General features: G+C 35.0%; 1 protein-coding gene across 10 annotated transcripts in view; it reads right to left on the bottom strand.

The window, feature by feature from the left end:
- Window positions 1-16976, bottom strand: part of ADAM23 (ADAM metallopeptidase domain 23) — an 82781-nt gene that overhangs the window by 18775 nt on the left and 47030 nt on the right. For all 10 annotated transcript variants that reach the window (XM_052791665.1, XM_052791666.1, XM_052791670.1 and 7 more), the window contains exons 14-24: window positions 15878-15926; window positions 13499-13598; window positions 10756-10827; window positions 9887-9973; window positions 9652-9732; window positions 7627-7677; window positions 7093-7156; window positions 5382-5487; window positions 3838-3957; window positions 2691-2859; window positions 679-790 (exon numbers count right to left, since the gene is read on the bottom strand). In XM_052791665.1, coding sequence (XP_052647625.1) covers window positions 679-790; window positions 2691-2859; window positions 3838-3957; window positions 5382-5487; window positions 7093-7156; window positions 7627-7677; window positions 9652-9732; window positions 9887-9973; window positions 10756-10827; window positions 13499-13598; window positions 15878-15926 — 1011 coding nt within the window. The remainder of the gene's footprint in view (window positions 1-678; window positions 791-2690; window positions 2860-3837; window positions 3958-5381; window positions 5488-7092; window positions 7157-7626; window positions 7678-9651; window positions 9733-9886; window positions 9974-10755; window positions 10828-13498; window positions 13599-15877; window positions 15927-16976) is intronic.

The following is a 16976-nucleotide window of genomic DNA, read 5'->3' on the forward strand; positions in this document are numbered from 1 at the left end:
TTCTTTGGCAGAGAAGTCAGAGAGAATCTCAAGTGCTTTTCTTCCTCTTTGGAAAACTTTTTTGATTAATTATTTCCTCAATAGCTCCTCTTTGTATTTTATACTTCAATGCAGTTGAAATACCTACTAAATACATGAATAAGCAATAATAGTCATAAGAATAATGTAATTCCTTAAAATCTTGATTTACTTTTTTTCTCCCATTTAAATCTGATTTCAAAGAATCAAAGCTTTTTTCACCAGGGACATTCCACTTTTCCCTTTTTTATGCCACTGAATTCTCTGAATTAGCTGAGAACAGCTAAGGGAACTGGAAATCTCTAGTAAAACATAAATACTCAATTATGATATAAATAATAAGAGCTACACTTAGTCAGTTTCCAATCACAAAGAAAATGATCATAAAAAATAGAGAATAAGGGATGAAGGAAAAAAACCAGAAAGTGCATACCATTATCTATTGAAAGTTTCCCCAAATTTAGGTTAGAAACATAAAAGTTTCATCAATTCTCAAAGCAGAAAGACCTACTTCATCTACACGAAGCAGAATTTTACTGTCTGGGTCTAAGCAGGACTGCACAATAATATTCTTCTTCTATGTACTAATTCTACTACCATGTATCAACAGAAAAATGTCATAAATACTTGAAAGAACATCAAAACTGAAATCACACAAACCCTTGGGTCCTTCATCCTTCTTGCCACCAGTATCCCTGATAGGATCATCAATACTGCAGTCTGTCCCAGCCCAGGAGAAATTACAAATACAAGTCGCTTCATTACTACAAACCTGGAAAAGACAATTAATGACAGCAGTTGGTTTTTAACTACATTTTATTAAGTTTATTTAACTTGTAATTAGGTATTTGATTCACAGCATAAGACATCCATTTATATGTTGTAACAATAGCACTGAGTGTTTAGAATGAGTATAATATATCAATAACCTCAAAGTTTGCTTTTACCCTCTAAATACACTCAGAGGCTAGGAAAAGCAGACGTGTTCCCAGTGGTTCCATCATCATTTGCACTACACACCTGCGTAGGATGTAAAAAATAACAGAAATTCTCATCCAAAAAAACCCCCCAAAACCTATCTAGACTAGTTAGATCTTCACTAACCAACTCTCTAGACTTTGAGCCTGGATGTCCAGATGGAATACAAGCATTTGCGTTTAAAACGTTCAAGATATGGTCATGTTTTACAACCTCTCATTAACAGCTTGCTCCCATGTATAAAAAATAGCAAGATTCTCATCGGTTTTGTTGTCATTTTTTTCTAAGCAGCAACAAGGAGTGCTTGCTTATCTTTTAGAAAGAGAGGAAATAGTTCTTCCTAAGTCTACATTAATTGAATGACCTCTAAAAAAGGACTTAGGACTCACTAAAATTGGCAGTACATTTATCAGATACAGGAAAACCTATCCAACTGACAAAATCTAAAGTATCAAATCAATAGTGAGAGTTAATAGCTATAAACTTTCCATGTGAAAAAGAACATGGAATGTCTTGCTAGAAGAGGTTACTAAGGAAAGAGCATGACATGAGAAATAGATGCAAAACAAAGAATGAAGTTTTGATTATTGGACTAGAAGTGAAGTCAGTCATTAGGCATCAGCTAATAATGCCTTTTGGACACTGGAACATAATGTCAAAAAAAAAACCCCAAAAGAACCTACACACCAATGATTACAAGTAGTACATGTGATTTTTTTCATTTAACTTTTATCTCACTCTGCTTCTTAAAATATTCACTGAAGAATCTTATCTAGGAAGCTGAAGATAAATACATCTTATGGCAGGTTTGATCAACTGCAGTATTCTTTTAAATAAATTATGAATTGGAATCATCCAAAGCAAAACAAAAAAGGTAACATAGTTCCCTCACCACTCATGCCACTCTCCAAAAGTACCAAGACAATTTCTAGAACTCCTAGATCCTTTACTTTCCAATATTAAAACTCTTCTTCTTGATTTTGAACCTAATCCTCTTTGAAGCACTCAAATTCATCTTCAGTTACACATAACAAGAAGAAAAACAAAAACTTCGTCTAAAGTCTAGCCCCTTAGGCAAGTATCTGTCCACTGAATCCCACAGTGGAAAGGTTTTATCAATGTTGTATCAGTATCAGTTAAGACATGGAACAGTGAATCTGTTCATCAAAGCATACCTACTGTCTTAGACAAATGAACTTATGGGTAGAATAACAGAATATAATGTTCCTGAATGTAAAATGATACAGTTTGCAGCTGTTCAAGAATGTATCTTCTCTGTTGAGGTCCAACAGTTTAGAATTTTAATTATCTAAGTCATGAGGTATAAATCCATGAACACACGGCCAACTTTATAAAGGTGTTAGTATGCAGGAAAAAGCTTAACTGAAGATGGCAAGTAGCTTGAAATATGGGTAGTACATTATAGAAGTCTTTACAATAACTGATGTCAAAGTTCTTTCTTGCTAGTAACAAAAACAGCACTTTGGATATAATAGCAGAACTAATGTGACAACTTTGCTTTCTAAAGTTTTAGCTATGCTTCACGGAAGGGCAGCCTTCCTCTGAATCTAACATTTGTGTTTTCAGATCAACAGGTCTTGGGAACACTTTCAGGTAGGTAACTCCACAGGGTACAAGATCAGATATAGCAGAGAGAGCTGGAGAAGCTTAGCTAACTCCCAGTACAGACTTACCCCATGACCAGAACAGACTTTTCCATTAGAACCAATGGGACAGCTGCTTATGTTCAAGGACTGAATTGGCAGGCACTTTTTGTCCAGACACATCATGTGAGGTCCACATGGAGCTCCATCCTCCACATAACCTAAATCGGTATCGTCATCTAAAAGAACATGAGCACCACTAGGAGAAAAAAGTTTTAAGATACTATTAGTATTGTGACTGGAGTCTTTTGAAAATATTAAACAAGTTAGTGTAGATACTAAAAGCCTCATACCTTTCTCTCATTCAAGCATACAGACAGATTGAACAAAATTATAAAGTTTTTCTGTCTGTCCACATCATTGACAAGGTGTTCCGGTTGTCAGATTAAAAATAAGTCTAGATAATGACTTAAATACTCAAACAGTAACCCCCTTCGGCTTTGGGGTTTTTTTTAACAGTCTTTGATGGGCCAAGCTTTTTTCTTTTTTTTCTTTCCTGTTTTTTTTTTTTCCCCAAATATTGTGAAATACTATTGCTAGAAAAATGTTAAAAAACTAACTTCCCATGTGATGACATTTAAATAAAAATACTAGTAGAATAATAGAAGAGTTAAGAATCATTATTCACTCACCTATGTAAGAGAGTATTCTTAGCATGACAGCAAAGCTGCCAATGTCCTTAGAATACAAATCCAGTATTGTGCACAGTAGACTAAAACCCATTTACCTGCCCTTTAACTGAACCGTAACTTAACATCTTATCCTGCCACAACTCTTCAGTTTCCTCCCTCTCAGCCTTCACTTCCCTACAGCTATTTCTCTGAGGATATAATATGCAAAAACATTATGTTTAATATATGGATCTTCGACAATTACAGATGTGTCCCCTGCCCCCAGAAAAATATAATGCTGAGCATTAAACTCTGACTGTGAAGTTCTGCTACTGGAGAGACCAGATAGAGTAATCAGGAGCATAACCCACATTTCGCCCTCTTTAAAATGTGGAATATTATTAGCCTTTTAATTTTTTTTAATCAAAAGAAATACCACTCAGAATAATGATTTTGCTGCAAGATATTAATTACCTAAAAATCATACAATTTTACATTTATGTTTATCTTAATTCAGTTAGGTTTGACAAAGCAAAATCATGTTGGAACACCGCATTATCTCTTACCTGCAGTCCACTATTCGTCCTTGATGATAAAAAGAATTTGGGATAATTTCTCCTTGAACTTGACCAACTCGTGGAACTTTAGTAAGATTAGTACAGAGCAAAAAGCCACAGAAAACATCACTGTAAAATGAAAACATAAATCAAAAAGTTACTGGAATAATATGAAGTAAACGTACAAAAAAGAAAGACCAGCAATGATGCTGCTGATCACATTAAGTAATGTATTACCATAAGCCGCATGATAGACTTTCAGAGCACAAGTCTGGAAATAAAATATTATTTAATATAAATGACAAGAGGCAGAAACAAGTAATCGTTCATTCTAATGCACCAGTGAATGTTCACATCAACAAAAAAAATTTATCTGTGCTCTAAATATAATACAGTACAATTATGAGGTGCCAAATTGTACAAAGCTTCGTCATATCAGGCTAAATTATATTTCCCTCTCTCTAGCAGCTTGGATGCTGTATGTTAATATGAAGTTTGAATTTTTAATTTTATTTTATTTCCCTTGCAGGACAACAGAACCATAATAACAATCATTAGCATGCAGTGTGTGTGCCTGAATTTTGGTAAAGAGTCTGCTTTATTTGATGTTATTTTATATGAGCAATCTTCAGTAGAAGGATATCAGCTTAAAACTTCCATCACTTACCCTAATTGTCTGAAGTCATAGAAGCAATTGGATGAATGCTGGAAATTCTATTTGTTAAAACTGCAAAAAATTTAAATGGCCCTTAAGCTAGACCATTCTTCTGCATATCTCTACTGACCCAGAAAAGCTTTTATACAGATGAGTTTAATATACATATCAGAACAACACTGTTCTCATCTAAATACAAAAAAATTCATTAAACAACTTCTTTGCTTATGAACCTATCTGAAAAGTGAATCATGTAATAAAAAAAGCCACTTGATGACAAACGTCAGACAGTTGAAGGAAAACACCATTCCAAGACCGAAATTTTTACATGGTTAATTAAAAATTACAAAACAGTAGGTAAATTAGGAGAAATTTAAGTCTATCCACTAATGATTATTAACCTGAAAACTAAATTTAATCAAATATTCATCTAGTAATGATCACATGCAAATGAATCAGCCATTTTCTCTATAGTGTCCAAATATCTAATGGTCCTCTGGTCAAAATAAAGGTTGGAATAAACTTGAAATAACATAATCTGGTATTAATTCCATAGCAAGCGAAAACATTTGCAGCCTAGTTTATCCCTACCAAGTCTGAGGTGTTTGTCTATTAGGAACTTGTGACTTTTTGCTCCCCCATCCCCTAGTCCCTCTTAAGAATTAAAGTCACAGTACATTCTTCTGAAAATCTGGAATTCTTTACAAGTGTATTGCTGAGTCACCCGTGAATTTGTCAGAATGAGCTGTGGAACTTTTTCAAGATGCAAACCTTGTGAGGGAAAGAAGATTCAAAATAATGCAAAACAAACTGCTCAAACATTCATGAAAAAGTAGACAATATTAAATTAGTATTAATCTATTTAAAATACAAATAATCTCTACCAAGCTGAACTTACTGTTTGCTACACTGAATCCATCGGTCTCCATCCTTTCCACAGTTTCCTTTTTTTGTGCCTTCTGTGTTAAGCTTTTCATAACAAAATTTGTCAGATCCTGAAGACTCTGTGATGAAGAAAGGAAAAAGGAATATACTTTCCACTAGCAACATAAGAGCTTTGAAAACCTGTATATTTTATTGCAGCAGTTCTCTGTATTTTTTTAATACAAAACAGAAACCTAAACACATGTGTATGTACGCAGATGGTATTTTCCAGTGACTACAGTGGGGACCTAGCAGACTGAACTGCAATACCTACAGATGGCTTTTCTAAAATAATCTCAATGTTCAAAATTTGCTCTGAACTTTTAAAAAAGCGATCTCCACAGTGTCTGTATTGTCTTCTGCATTTGAATTTATCTGTGGTCCAATTTTGTTCACTTCATAACAGCTGCACACAGATTTAATCTAGTTGTTTGCACTACAGTTACTCCTGATCTGTATTTCAGAAGATCAAAGATTTTATACATGGCATATACCATAAGCATATGTTCTGACATCAACTCAATGTTTATTTTATTTTATTTTTCAGGACTTCACCGAGAACAGGGTTGAACAGTCAGAGTGTAACTTCTACTGCTTTGTAGGAGTAGATATCTGAACTAACAGCATGACAATTATTTACTAACAAGCCCATTTGTTTTTTCTAAAAATCAATTTAAAAAAGCACAACAACTATACAGAGGAAGATAAAATATTAAAAGTAAATAAGACAGTAGTTTCAATAAAATCACTTGTACAGAAGACAAACCAAATATTTTCAAATATAAGTATGTAAGATACAAAGAAATTAGTTAACAAAAACATCTATTACCTTTAATATTATCAATAAATGTGAAGTGGCAACATAAAGCTCCAAAAGGCATCAGAAGACAAAGAAAATGTCGCCATCCAATTTTACACTTATATAGCATCTTTTGTATTGTACAAGACAAACAACAAACAAACAAAAAACTATATCCCTCCCATCTTGCCTAGAATGGACTGATTCTTCTGCCTCAAATAGGCAGTGTCAGCAGTGGCAGTTATAATTAGACAAAATGCACAAGAAAACATTAAGTGCTAGAGTACAGGACAACATGATAGTTCTGCTCTGCTGAACTGTCTCAAAATCATTACACAGAGTGTTTATCCCCTCTCAGGTGCAAACAAACTCCATTGCAACTGCAATTCTATTTTACTTAACACCTCTGGGCTTAAATTCATACTATGTATATTTAAATTCACACCAATGTACTAATTTTCCTGACTTGTAGGATGGTATAGCAAAGAGAAGCAAGGTGGAGCAGCTTTAGCGTGAACCACTGCTGGGATAATGGAATTAACAACTGTCATTAAAAAAACCCAGAACATTTGTTTTGAACTATACCCAAAAAATCCTCAAACCCATTTTTTCCCCACTGCTAACAGTAACTCTAAGTTGCCAATATTTTCTATGTCTTCCCACCTAATTCCACCAGAGTCCAGCATTTGCTGTCCTACCTACCACATCACGTCAGAACAATCTCACTGTCAACGCTTCCACACTCAGAATTTCACTTGGCAATCAAGCCACAGTTTCTCACTGCAGTCTACTGAGCAGAAAACTTTAACTTACAGTGGCAAGAAGAAAAAATAAAAATACTAAAAATACAAAACAAAGACATTTAAGGTAGGTAAAGTCAACCTACTAGATCCCCAGATATATTTGCACTGATTATCTCTTGTCTTGCATTCACCATTATAGCAACGACCCTAAACAAAACACAACATGTTAGCAATGAGAACTGAACACTATTTCATTTCCTTCCCCTCCTCCAACAAATGTCTCATTTTGATTCTTCACACACATACTGGGATATATAATAGTTTTCATGAATTTGGGTAGATGGAGTACACATTTTGGCCTACATTCTCAAAGTCAGTTGATGCTTAATACATACCGACATTTCAGCAGCTGCTTTATACTTCTCATTTACATAGTTGTAAAGAACTTATTAACATGGAGTGTAATAAAAGATCTACATGTAAAATGTAAAGATACCAAGCAGATTTTATTCAAAGTAGAAATTTTTACTATTCATAGAGTGCGTAAAGCACAAGCAACAGAGATGTCCAAAAGACAAAATTTATGAAGAAATATGGAAGACAGGATTAAAGAAAGAAAACTTGTAATTGGTTGATTTCTATTTGCTGATGTACAGGGATTTTAAAACATTGCATACCTGATTAGAATCACAGGCATACCCATCTTGTTTATGAAGATTTGGTGGACACTGAAAAAAATTAAGATTTGTTTTGTTTCTTTCTTTTTTTTTTATCATGTGTACTATAATACATCAAAGCATCACATATGGCATTTTCCTGGTTTTAAAAGACAATTGCACAACATATAAAGGGGGTAGATAACATAATTAGTGCAGGAATCTTTATAACTACAAATACACATGAAAAAAATTAGTAACTTGAGCCATGAAATACAAGGTTTGATTCTAACTTTCTGCATATTCCAAGTAGAAATTAAGGTGGTGAGGCAAAATGAAAAGCAAAACAAACATGGTCAGTAGCAGGATATTTGGTAGCTAATACTGGGGCCATGTTTGCAACACTGCCCCTGCATTCATTTCAGTTCCACTAAGAAGGTAAGTGAGCACCTAGTTGTAGCCTACCAGTCTACTGCTTACAGAGCTGTGGTTTTTTTATGATGTTAATTGTCATGTTCTCTTGGCATTGGAAACTTTTTTAGTATGAACAAGTCATTAGGTCCAGAAGCCTCAGATTACTAAAGCTAGGAGCAGACCATTCTCAAAGCTTTTCGTCATCAAAAAGAGACCTGTGAAGATTTGGAAAGGGTCTGCTGCTGCAATGTACTGTATTAGCCAATACTTTGAGGGCAGCCTTTCTAGCTTAAGAAAGCCTTTCTCCCTCCCATTAAGAATGCTCCATCTACAGAATAAAAGATTTACAATAAAAACTCAGCAACAGGTATGTATCTGTAAGTGTGGATGTCTCAGATGGTAATATAAAAAGAGGTTACTGTTAATTTATTGGCATCTATAATTACAGCCAATGCCCAGAGACATGTGATCTATCCTGAACCTTATTTCTTCAAAGCTAAGAACTTGATGTAGTAGATGACTGCAGCAGAGTTATGAAGTTCTTATATAACCTTGAAGCTAAATACTCAGTATTGAAAAGGAGCGTATATCACCTAAAGCATCAAAGTTGCTGTGAAAATAGAATATGTACAGAATGTTGACTATTTAAAAGAACTCAAGTTAAAACAACCTTTTGGTTGCTCTTTATTCCTATACTTTTAAGTATTAGCCAAATGTTTTCAAGAGAAATGCATAAAATCCACTACTTTTAAAATTATCATACATGTGCACACTCTTAAAAAAATGTAACACTTTATACAAGTCTTACGAGGAGCGGCTGAGGGAACTGGGGTTGTTTAGCCTGGAGAAAAGGAGGCTCAGGGGAGACCTTAGCACTCTCTACAACTACCTGAAAGGAGGTTGTAGTAACGTGGGTGTTGGTCTCTTTTCCCAAGTAACAAGTGATAGGACAAGACGAAATGGCCTCAAGTTGCACCAGGGGAGGTTTAGATTGGATATTAGGAAAAATTTCTTCACCGAAAGGGTTATCAAGTACTGGAACAGGCTGCCCCGGGAAGTGGTGGAGTCACCATCCCTGGAGGTATTGAAAAGACATATAGATGTGGTGCTTAGGGACATGGTTTAGTGGTGGACTTGGCAGTGCTAGGTTAATGGTTAGACTCCGTGATCTTAAGGGTCTTTTCCAACCTAAATGATTTTATGATTGTATACGTGATTAGTTGTAATTTTCTACATTTATAAACTATTTCATGTCATAAAATCTTACTGTTATTACCTTTTAATCCATTCACATTTGCAGTATAGTCTTAGTACTTACACTATAGACCAGTCAAAGAGTAAAGGAGGATGTCTGACACAAATACTATACAGATACACAAAACCCCACAAGTTTTAAAAAACAAATAACCCTACAGAAGTCATATTTTAAGTCCACTTAGATTAATTTTTTTTTGAGTTTATGATAGTTTATTCTTATGTTTAAAATATTTTGTTAGGATTAACCCCCCCCCCCAGTTATTTTGGGTATATGAGTGTGCAGTTTGTTAACCCAGATTTTCCTCTTAATTTGATATAAAAATGAATGCAAACAAACATCAACAGTGTAGGAAGAGAAAGCTTCTGAATACATACCTGGCCAGAATCTCCAGTGCAGAACTCTGCAATATCACATTCATTCACTGCATATCGACAATCATAGCCCCGTGGGAAAAACTAGAAAATGAAGAATATAGTTCAGGACTAAGATTATGTCTACATAAGATGTTCCTTTTCATTCTATATAAAACACTCTTTGAACTATAACAGGCTGCACATGACTTCCATGGACAACTGAAAAGAACAATAGATATACTGCAGCAACACTCACAAGACATGACGTATTACAGCAGGGTCCATCACTACAATGAGCTCCATTAGAAAGAGAGCACTTCTTACAACAGTCTGCATAGCATTCCTGAAGAAAACATTAAGCAAAATTTTTAGTTTTCCATTTTAAATAAGTTTTTTTCTTCACAATCTTTCCAACAAACTATTATGCACCAGCAGACAAAAGATTCAGTTCAGCACTGATGACTTGAAATTATCAGCTGGAAGAATCCTTTGCAGTGCTCAAATACTAAAGTAAAGGGAAAAAAGTGGCATATATGTGCTAGCAACAAGGGGATTCACACCTTCTAAAGCCTCTTCATAAGCGTGAAATAGCCTGTGCCAAATGCATGCTGCTTAGTCAAACTGCATTCAATGCAGAAAAAAGATTAAGAAAACTAATTATGGGTGCAATTATAATTAAATACTAGAACTGGGACTCAAACCTACAGCGCAGATTTTTGCAAAAACATTATTGGAATATTTCCAGAGAAGAAAACAACAGTTTACTTATTCTGTCCAAACGCAGGCACCTATCTCCAAAGAATAGATAAGGAGCCTACCACTCCAGGCACGCTATCCAGGAAAAGTAAAGGGGTAAGCACTTCTACAGTGCAATTCAAAAATTGCTGGAAAACAGCTACATCTTGCCATTAGTGTAACAGGAACTGTTCTGAGGACAATCTCTGTCTTTGCACTCATTCTCACTTGAAAAAAATGTTTAAACACAGTCCTTGAATGAAGTTGTTCCCTAACAATAGGCAAAACAAATTCACTTCCATAACCTTTCCCCCTCCCTCACCAGTCACATAATTTATCTTAATATATTTTGTAAGAAAGACTTGTGGGGTAATATGTAACTCTACTTGCCATTCGGAAACCGCAATCACATTCTTCTCCTGCTTCTACATATCCATTTCCACACTCAGTGGTTTCAAAGAGCTGAAAGCAAAAAAGCCCCCCCCCAAAGTAAGAATAAAACTAGTATCAAATGACTTTTCTGTCCCACACAGCCCACTTCCACAATGCTACAGGAATACAGTCTCACAGAGAATATATATGCCATGCTACTGCAGTGGGGAAGGCAGCATGTTTTTCAAGTTCTGCTAGTCAGGATTGTTCAGACATGAAAGATGCACAGCTAAATCACTTGACTACTAGCCCTCTTTAGGAGAATACTGATCTCAAAATTATGATAAACAGAGAGACAATAAAATAATACTCAAGGGGATAACATTTAAACATTATTCCTATTCTATGGACTCCCATTTCTCTGACAGTTCCTTCAAGAAACCAGTCAGCAATATGATCTCTGGGATCTACTCAGGTACCCATACTTGCTCATGCAATTAGCTACTGTCTATTCCAGTGTAACATGTTTTGTGCATGAAAATAATAAACATTAAGAAACACTGCCAAAAGGAAGTTCTATGTGCCTTATTAATAAGTTAGAATAACACAACCACATACAGATAGTGCAAAACAGTTAATTGTAGGACCAGATATATACAATACAGATAAATTCTATAGTTCAGGATGATAAAAAATTCTGTACTGGTTTCACACATCATAATTTTGATTAAAGGTGATTCAGGATATTTTTCAGTCTTGTCACACAAATAATTTTGCAAAAACCTTGTCTGTTTTCCATATAATAATTCTGCTTTAAAATCCTATAAAGGTATCAGGAATCTCCAATTTAACCAGGATATTAGCAACAAAAACACAATCATCACTAGAACATGGTTGAAATGAGAATTTAAAAGTTAACAAGTTAAAATGAGAACAGATAAATCTACAGCTAGATAAGGGTGAAAGATGCAAGTAAACATGTTCTTTCAGCATGGGCTTAGCGGCAGTACAGCTGTTGAGGATTATCAAGTTATGAAATATAGCATATAATACAATACAAATTATTTATAAACTTGGATGGAATTCTTCCTTGGTACTTTGATGGGGGGAGGGAGGCAAGAATCATAACGCCTAATCAAAAAGAAAGATAACATCTTACTTTCGTTGCATAAACTACATAGGTAATCAATACCACCTACAATTTTGGGTGCCAGAAGCAAAACTACACTGAAGCAATACCCATATGCACTCTTCTTCACTAGCAATGTCGACACAATTCAGAAAAGTGAAATTTCTTTTTTTTCCCCTCTATAAGTCACTTAACTACTATGCTTCAGTGGAAATAGCAAGATCTGTTATTCTGAAACTGCAGTTAAGTTCTCCATCAGACCTAGTTATCTGACCTGTAGGCCATAAGAAAACAAAAAGGGGTCAACCAGAGTAATGCAAGAAAATACAGCACACACAAATTTCCTACAGCATTAATCAGGAACCACCAAATGTTCATATACATGTCAGAGAATAACTAAAAGGTTACAATTAAAAATGACATCATGGTGACTGCTTAACACAACTATATTTTATTTACCTAAAGATTAAACACACCATTTTCTACCTTACCTCCCAACCTGCAAATAATAGGATTCAGAACATTGTATGATTCCACCCCCCACCCCACCCCAAAGGAGTTTAACTTCAAAGCTGTGAAACACTGACACAGATAACATACAAAGATAATTCAACCGTTCTCCTGGCAGCATTTTCACGGAAGTAAGCCAGATTTTTTTCTGGATAAAGTCAATTTGACAATTTGTTCACATCACCTTGCTAGACAGCCATCATCAAAAAATGAAGCTGTGTTTTTCTTTCTCCCTACTTCCTCTTTTCTGTAAGAATTCTTACATTCTTATTCTAAGATTGCTACCCTGGGAAAAGATTAAAAAACACTCTAACAAGCAAAATTTTTTTAGTTAATTGTGCAAGGTGGTGGTCTATCAAAGGGTACAGCACACTAAACAGAATGGCCTAATAGTCTCACATGGTATTAAATTCTACAAGGACAGCAAGTTTGACACCATAATTAAATAGAATATTAATACTTTGGATTCATCTTACTTTGCAAAAAGAGCTGCATGGAATATTTTTATACTTCTCAGCTTTAGAAGGATGTCAAGCTAACATTGCCTTGGAAAAAATTATGACCTTGGTAAGTTTTTAGGCGAAAAAAGCAATGGATGGTACAAGGAAACAGCTATAAATTACAGCGTTTGCTGGAAGTACATCGGAAATGAAATGAAGTTAACTTTGAGAAAAACCACAAGCTGCTACTGTCTATATGAAGTAAGCTATTGATTTCTAATTCCTAGTGTGGTAATTGGCAATCTTTTTAACAACCTCAGGCAAAAAGTCCAAGAATTAAGTGTATGTGGAGCACACACTACAGCCTCACTTCTGGATTTATTGTGCACTACTTCCAGCTTAAGTAGTGCAGTTATGCTGAGTGGGGATGTATATAGCTGTGAAAAATGAACTGCAATATTTGTCATTATTTGAGCATGAAGAATTGATGGAAAACAAGTTGCATTCTTCTTAAGATTATTTTTAAATGTTATGGAAATGAACAGTCAGCTAATGCAAGCAATCTCAAGAAAATACTCACATAGACATTTGAATAAATTTGAGAACAGATGGGTGTTCGTGAAATTACTACACTTTCATTACAATGTTTAGCAGAGGTGCTGACTACCAACATATTTATTACCTTTGTTGGTTTGTTGAAAAGACAGGCACCTCCCCCACGAAGTAAAAATTCTTTGTATTCTGCAATGCTGCATTTGGAGAATTTCCTGGAATGGTACACCCTAAAATGGCAAAAAATTAGCTGGGTAAATGCCTCGAAACACCAACAGTTACTGGAAGGGGGTGGAGGGGTCAAAACATTTTTTTAATACTGTAAATCCCAGTTTCTTACAACCACTGTGTGCAACAGTATGTCAGCTCAATCTTATTCTCAAACAGTAAAATCAGAACAAAATAAGAAGTTTTTAAACATTTTCCATTTTTATATTTCTATTATATGGATCTGCAGTATATTAAACTGTAGTCTTCTAATCTTCTTAATAAGGTGAAAACCCACATTACCATAATAGCTGCTATGCATCCTCTCGATTGCATGCATAATGTGGTGTTCTCTTAAGTTTGTTTTCCCTGCAGCTTCAGTTTAAAAGATGGATTACATTCCAGATCCCTGATTTCATGACAGGGTTTTAAAACTGTTCAATTCATCTGATCCTGTTAATCAGGTTAATTTTGAAAGTAGAAGTAATTATAGCCATAAGAACAGCTGTATAGGATAAGACTAAAAATCCACTTTACCCAAATCCCATCTCTGATTTTGGCCCTGAGGATATGCCCACAGAAGAGTAGAGAACAGAGCACTGTACTACTACTTGCAGAATATTGTTCCAGCTTCGAACAATTTTCAGCTCAACTACTTTCTCAGGAAGCCTTATTTTGTCCTATTTAATAACCCTCATTGTATTTTCTCCCATAAATTTGCCCAAAATCTTTTAGCATCTACAAGATGCTACAGCAAGAACTTTCACAGCTTAATTACAGACTGGTAGAAGAACAACTTCATCCTGTTTGTCCTGTCACCTATTTGCTGGTCTCATTTCATGTCCCCCTAGTTCTTACAGTGGAAGAAACAGTAATAATTTGCTATGTTGTTCATGATGTTACAGACTTCTCTCATATTTCCTCATTTCCCAGCCTGATGAAAACACACTTTATTAGTCATTCTCACACACAAACTGTCTGATATTTTTATTAGCCATGTTTTGAGATCTGGGAATGAGAACTATTCACAATATTAAAGGTAACCATGCCATAAGGAGGTTCTCCATTCCTTTCCTAGCAGCTCACTGCTACTAAGCTGACATTTCCCCATTGAATTATACTATATATGTAAAAAATGTCTTCTGGCACTGATGGACTTAAGTGAAAAAGGTTTTACACTGCAGCTAATTATGCACTCATTCCATTAGTCAGTCCTTTTTCAGCTTCTGGGTGACTATCATCTGCTCCTGGCATTTTTTTTTTTTTTTTTTTTTTACTGTTACCTTATCTACAGAAGTTTGTTCCACAGCCTCTTCTACTGATATTTCCATCTGAGACTGGTACTTCAATGAATTCACCATAGGAAGGAAGCTAGTATCTATTCTGATCAAAGCCTTACTTTGGATTCCAGAAGCAACCTTACCAAATAATTTTCTGTTGCATTCATACGGTGCCTGACAATTACAAGTCTACAGGAAAGCCACACAGCAATTCTACTGAAGAACAAATTTCCAAATACTGTATGAAGAAACTAAGCTCATTCTGTCTTATTTATAACTAATTTTCTCCATGATCTTTGCAATCAAGCTTCCACAGTGAGCAAGAATTCTAACAGGAAGTGATTTATAAAACTCAAAAACCTATGTTTCAGAAGCTATGCTTTTCTAATCAATTGCTTACAGTATAGATAAAAGAATCTCTGGCAGTGTGTAAGGGTAGAGGGCAATGAAACCTGGTTCCCTCCCATATAGATGTGCCTCCCCCTCAGACTTCACTGACCATTTAGCTAAGGACTTGAGAGCACTTGCTGAAAGCTTCAGGTTTCTACTTTTATTCACTGGAACAGAAGCAGAGAGATCTGTTCACTCAAAATTAGAATTTTGAAGGAACTGGGGGAAAAAATAATTAAAATTTAGGAGGAAAATAGAAATATCACTTATCAAAACTGTATTATAACACTTTTTCAGCGGCACGTAAAAAGTATAACTGGACTTATTTAATAAAAAATATACATTCTTTACTTTTCAATCATTCTAAGTGTAGCAAAACATTAGTGAATACACTGCATTGCACTTCAAAATATAAGATTTATGAGTAACTTCTTAAAAAGTGAATAGCAAAGGGAATGAGTTGCTGAAAGTTGAAATCATTGATCTGTATGTTTGGGTTGTTCCAACTGCTTCTAGTTTTGCATTTATTAGTACTAAAACACATGGACAAAACCCAATACGCAAATATTTATGATATAATGTAAACTATTAACTCATTCCAGAGCCCTCAATTACTGATAGTTATGACATACCCCGTTTCCTCCATGATGCAACCACCCCAGGATTCAGTGCAGTCACACTCTTCTCAGGCAAGACCAAAATACAACAGAAAAGGAAAGCAGTTATAAATATGCTTAAAATAAAGTACTCACTATAAAAAGAGACCTTGACTAACTATACAAAGGTTAGATGGTTGCCTGGCTGTACAGATTCTAGCCCTAAAATGGAAGCCAGCCCACTTGAAGAGACACTAACATACTTAACATAAATGCAGTACTTTCAAATTACTATATATGCATGTTCTTAGACTCAATACAAAGTTTCAGGCAGTATAAAAAGCCAAAAATAGCTGGCAACGTTCTTCCCTACATGCTCTCAAAACAGGCAGCACAAGGGTATGTGCAGTACCCATGATACTGATGATTAAAAATGTTCGCATTTCCTCCTCCCTAAAATGTGTACAGAACACCCTGAAGGAGATCTGTTACTGGACAGGCCACGTTTTTCCCCTTCAGTACAGAATTTTTAATAGCAATATGTGTATCAGCCAATCATTCATTAGAAAAAGTAGTTGAGTGAAAATGGATTTACAGTTTACTTACAGCTATAGCATGTAAGTCAACAGTGACCAAATTCATAAAATAAAACCAAGAGATCAACATCTTATGGCTGGTAAAACAGTTACAAACTGCCCATAAAAATTATCTACAAAAGAAGTAATATTTTCAAGAGGAAAGGTTTCCATAGTGTTTCTCCACAGAAAATATTCACAGATTATTTATATGGGTATGTCTGCTCTGTCCGGGTCTTTCATTAATCTTTCTCTATAAAGAGTATCCAAATAAGGAAACTAAGCTATCATTTTAAAAACCTCTATCTTACAGTTAAAAAAGATACTGATTTCCAAACTATGTGAACTCTGTTTTAACTGTAATCAACAGACAATCATATAGAAGGTATTTTAGCACTTTGCAAGTTTACACAATTCAAAAGCGACGCTTTACAAAACAACATTCCCTACTTTTCCACAGTTTCCTAATTCACAGATTTCTGAAGTGATTACAAAATAAAGTCAGCATTATCATTCACATTTTTAAAGACGAAACAGTAGCAAAATTGCTTACAAGATGT

Source organism: Harpia harpyja, chromosome 7, assembly GCF_026419915.1.
Source record: "Harpia harpyja isolate bHarHar1 chromosome 7, bHarHar1 primary haplotype, whole genome shotgun sequence".
NCBI classification, from domain to species: Eukaryota; Metazoa; Chordata; class Aves; order Accipitriformes; family Accipitridae; genus Harpia; species Harpia harpyja.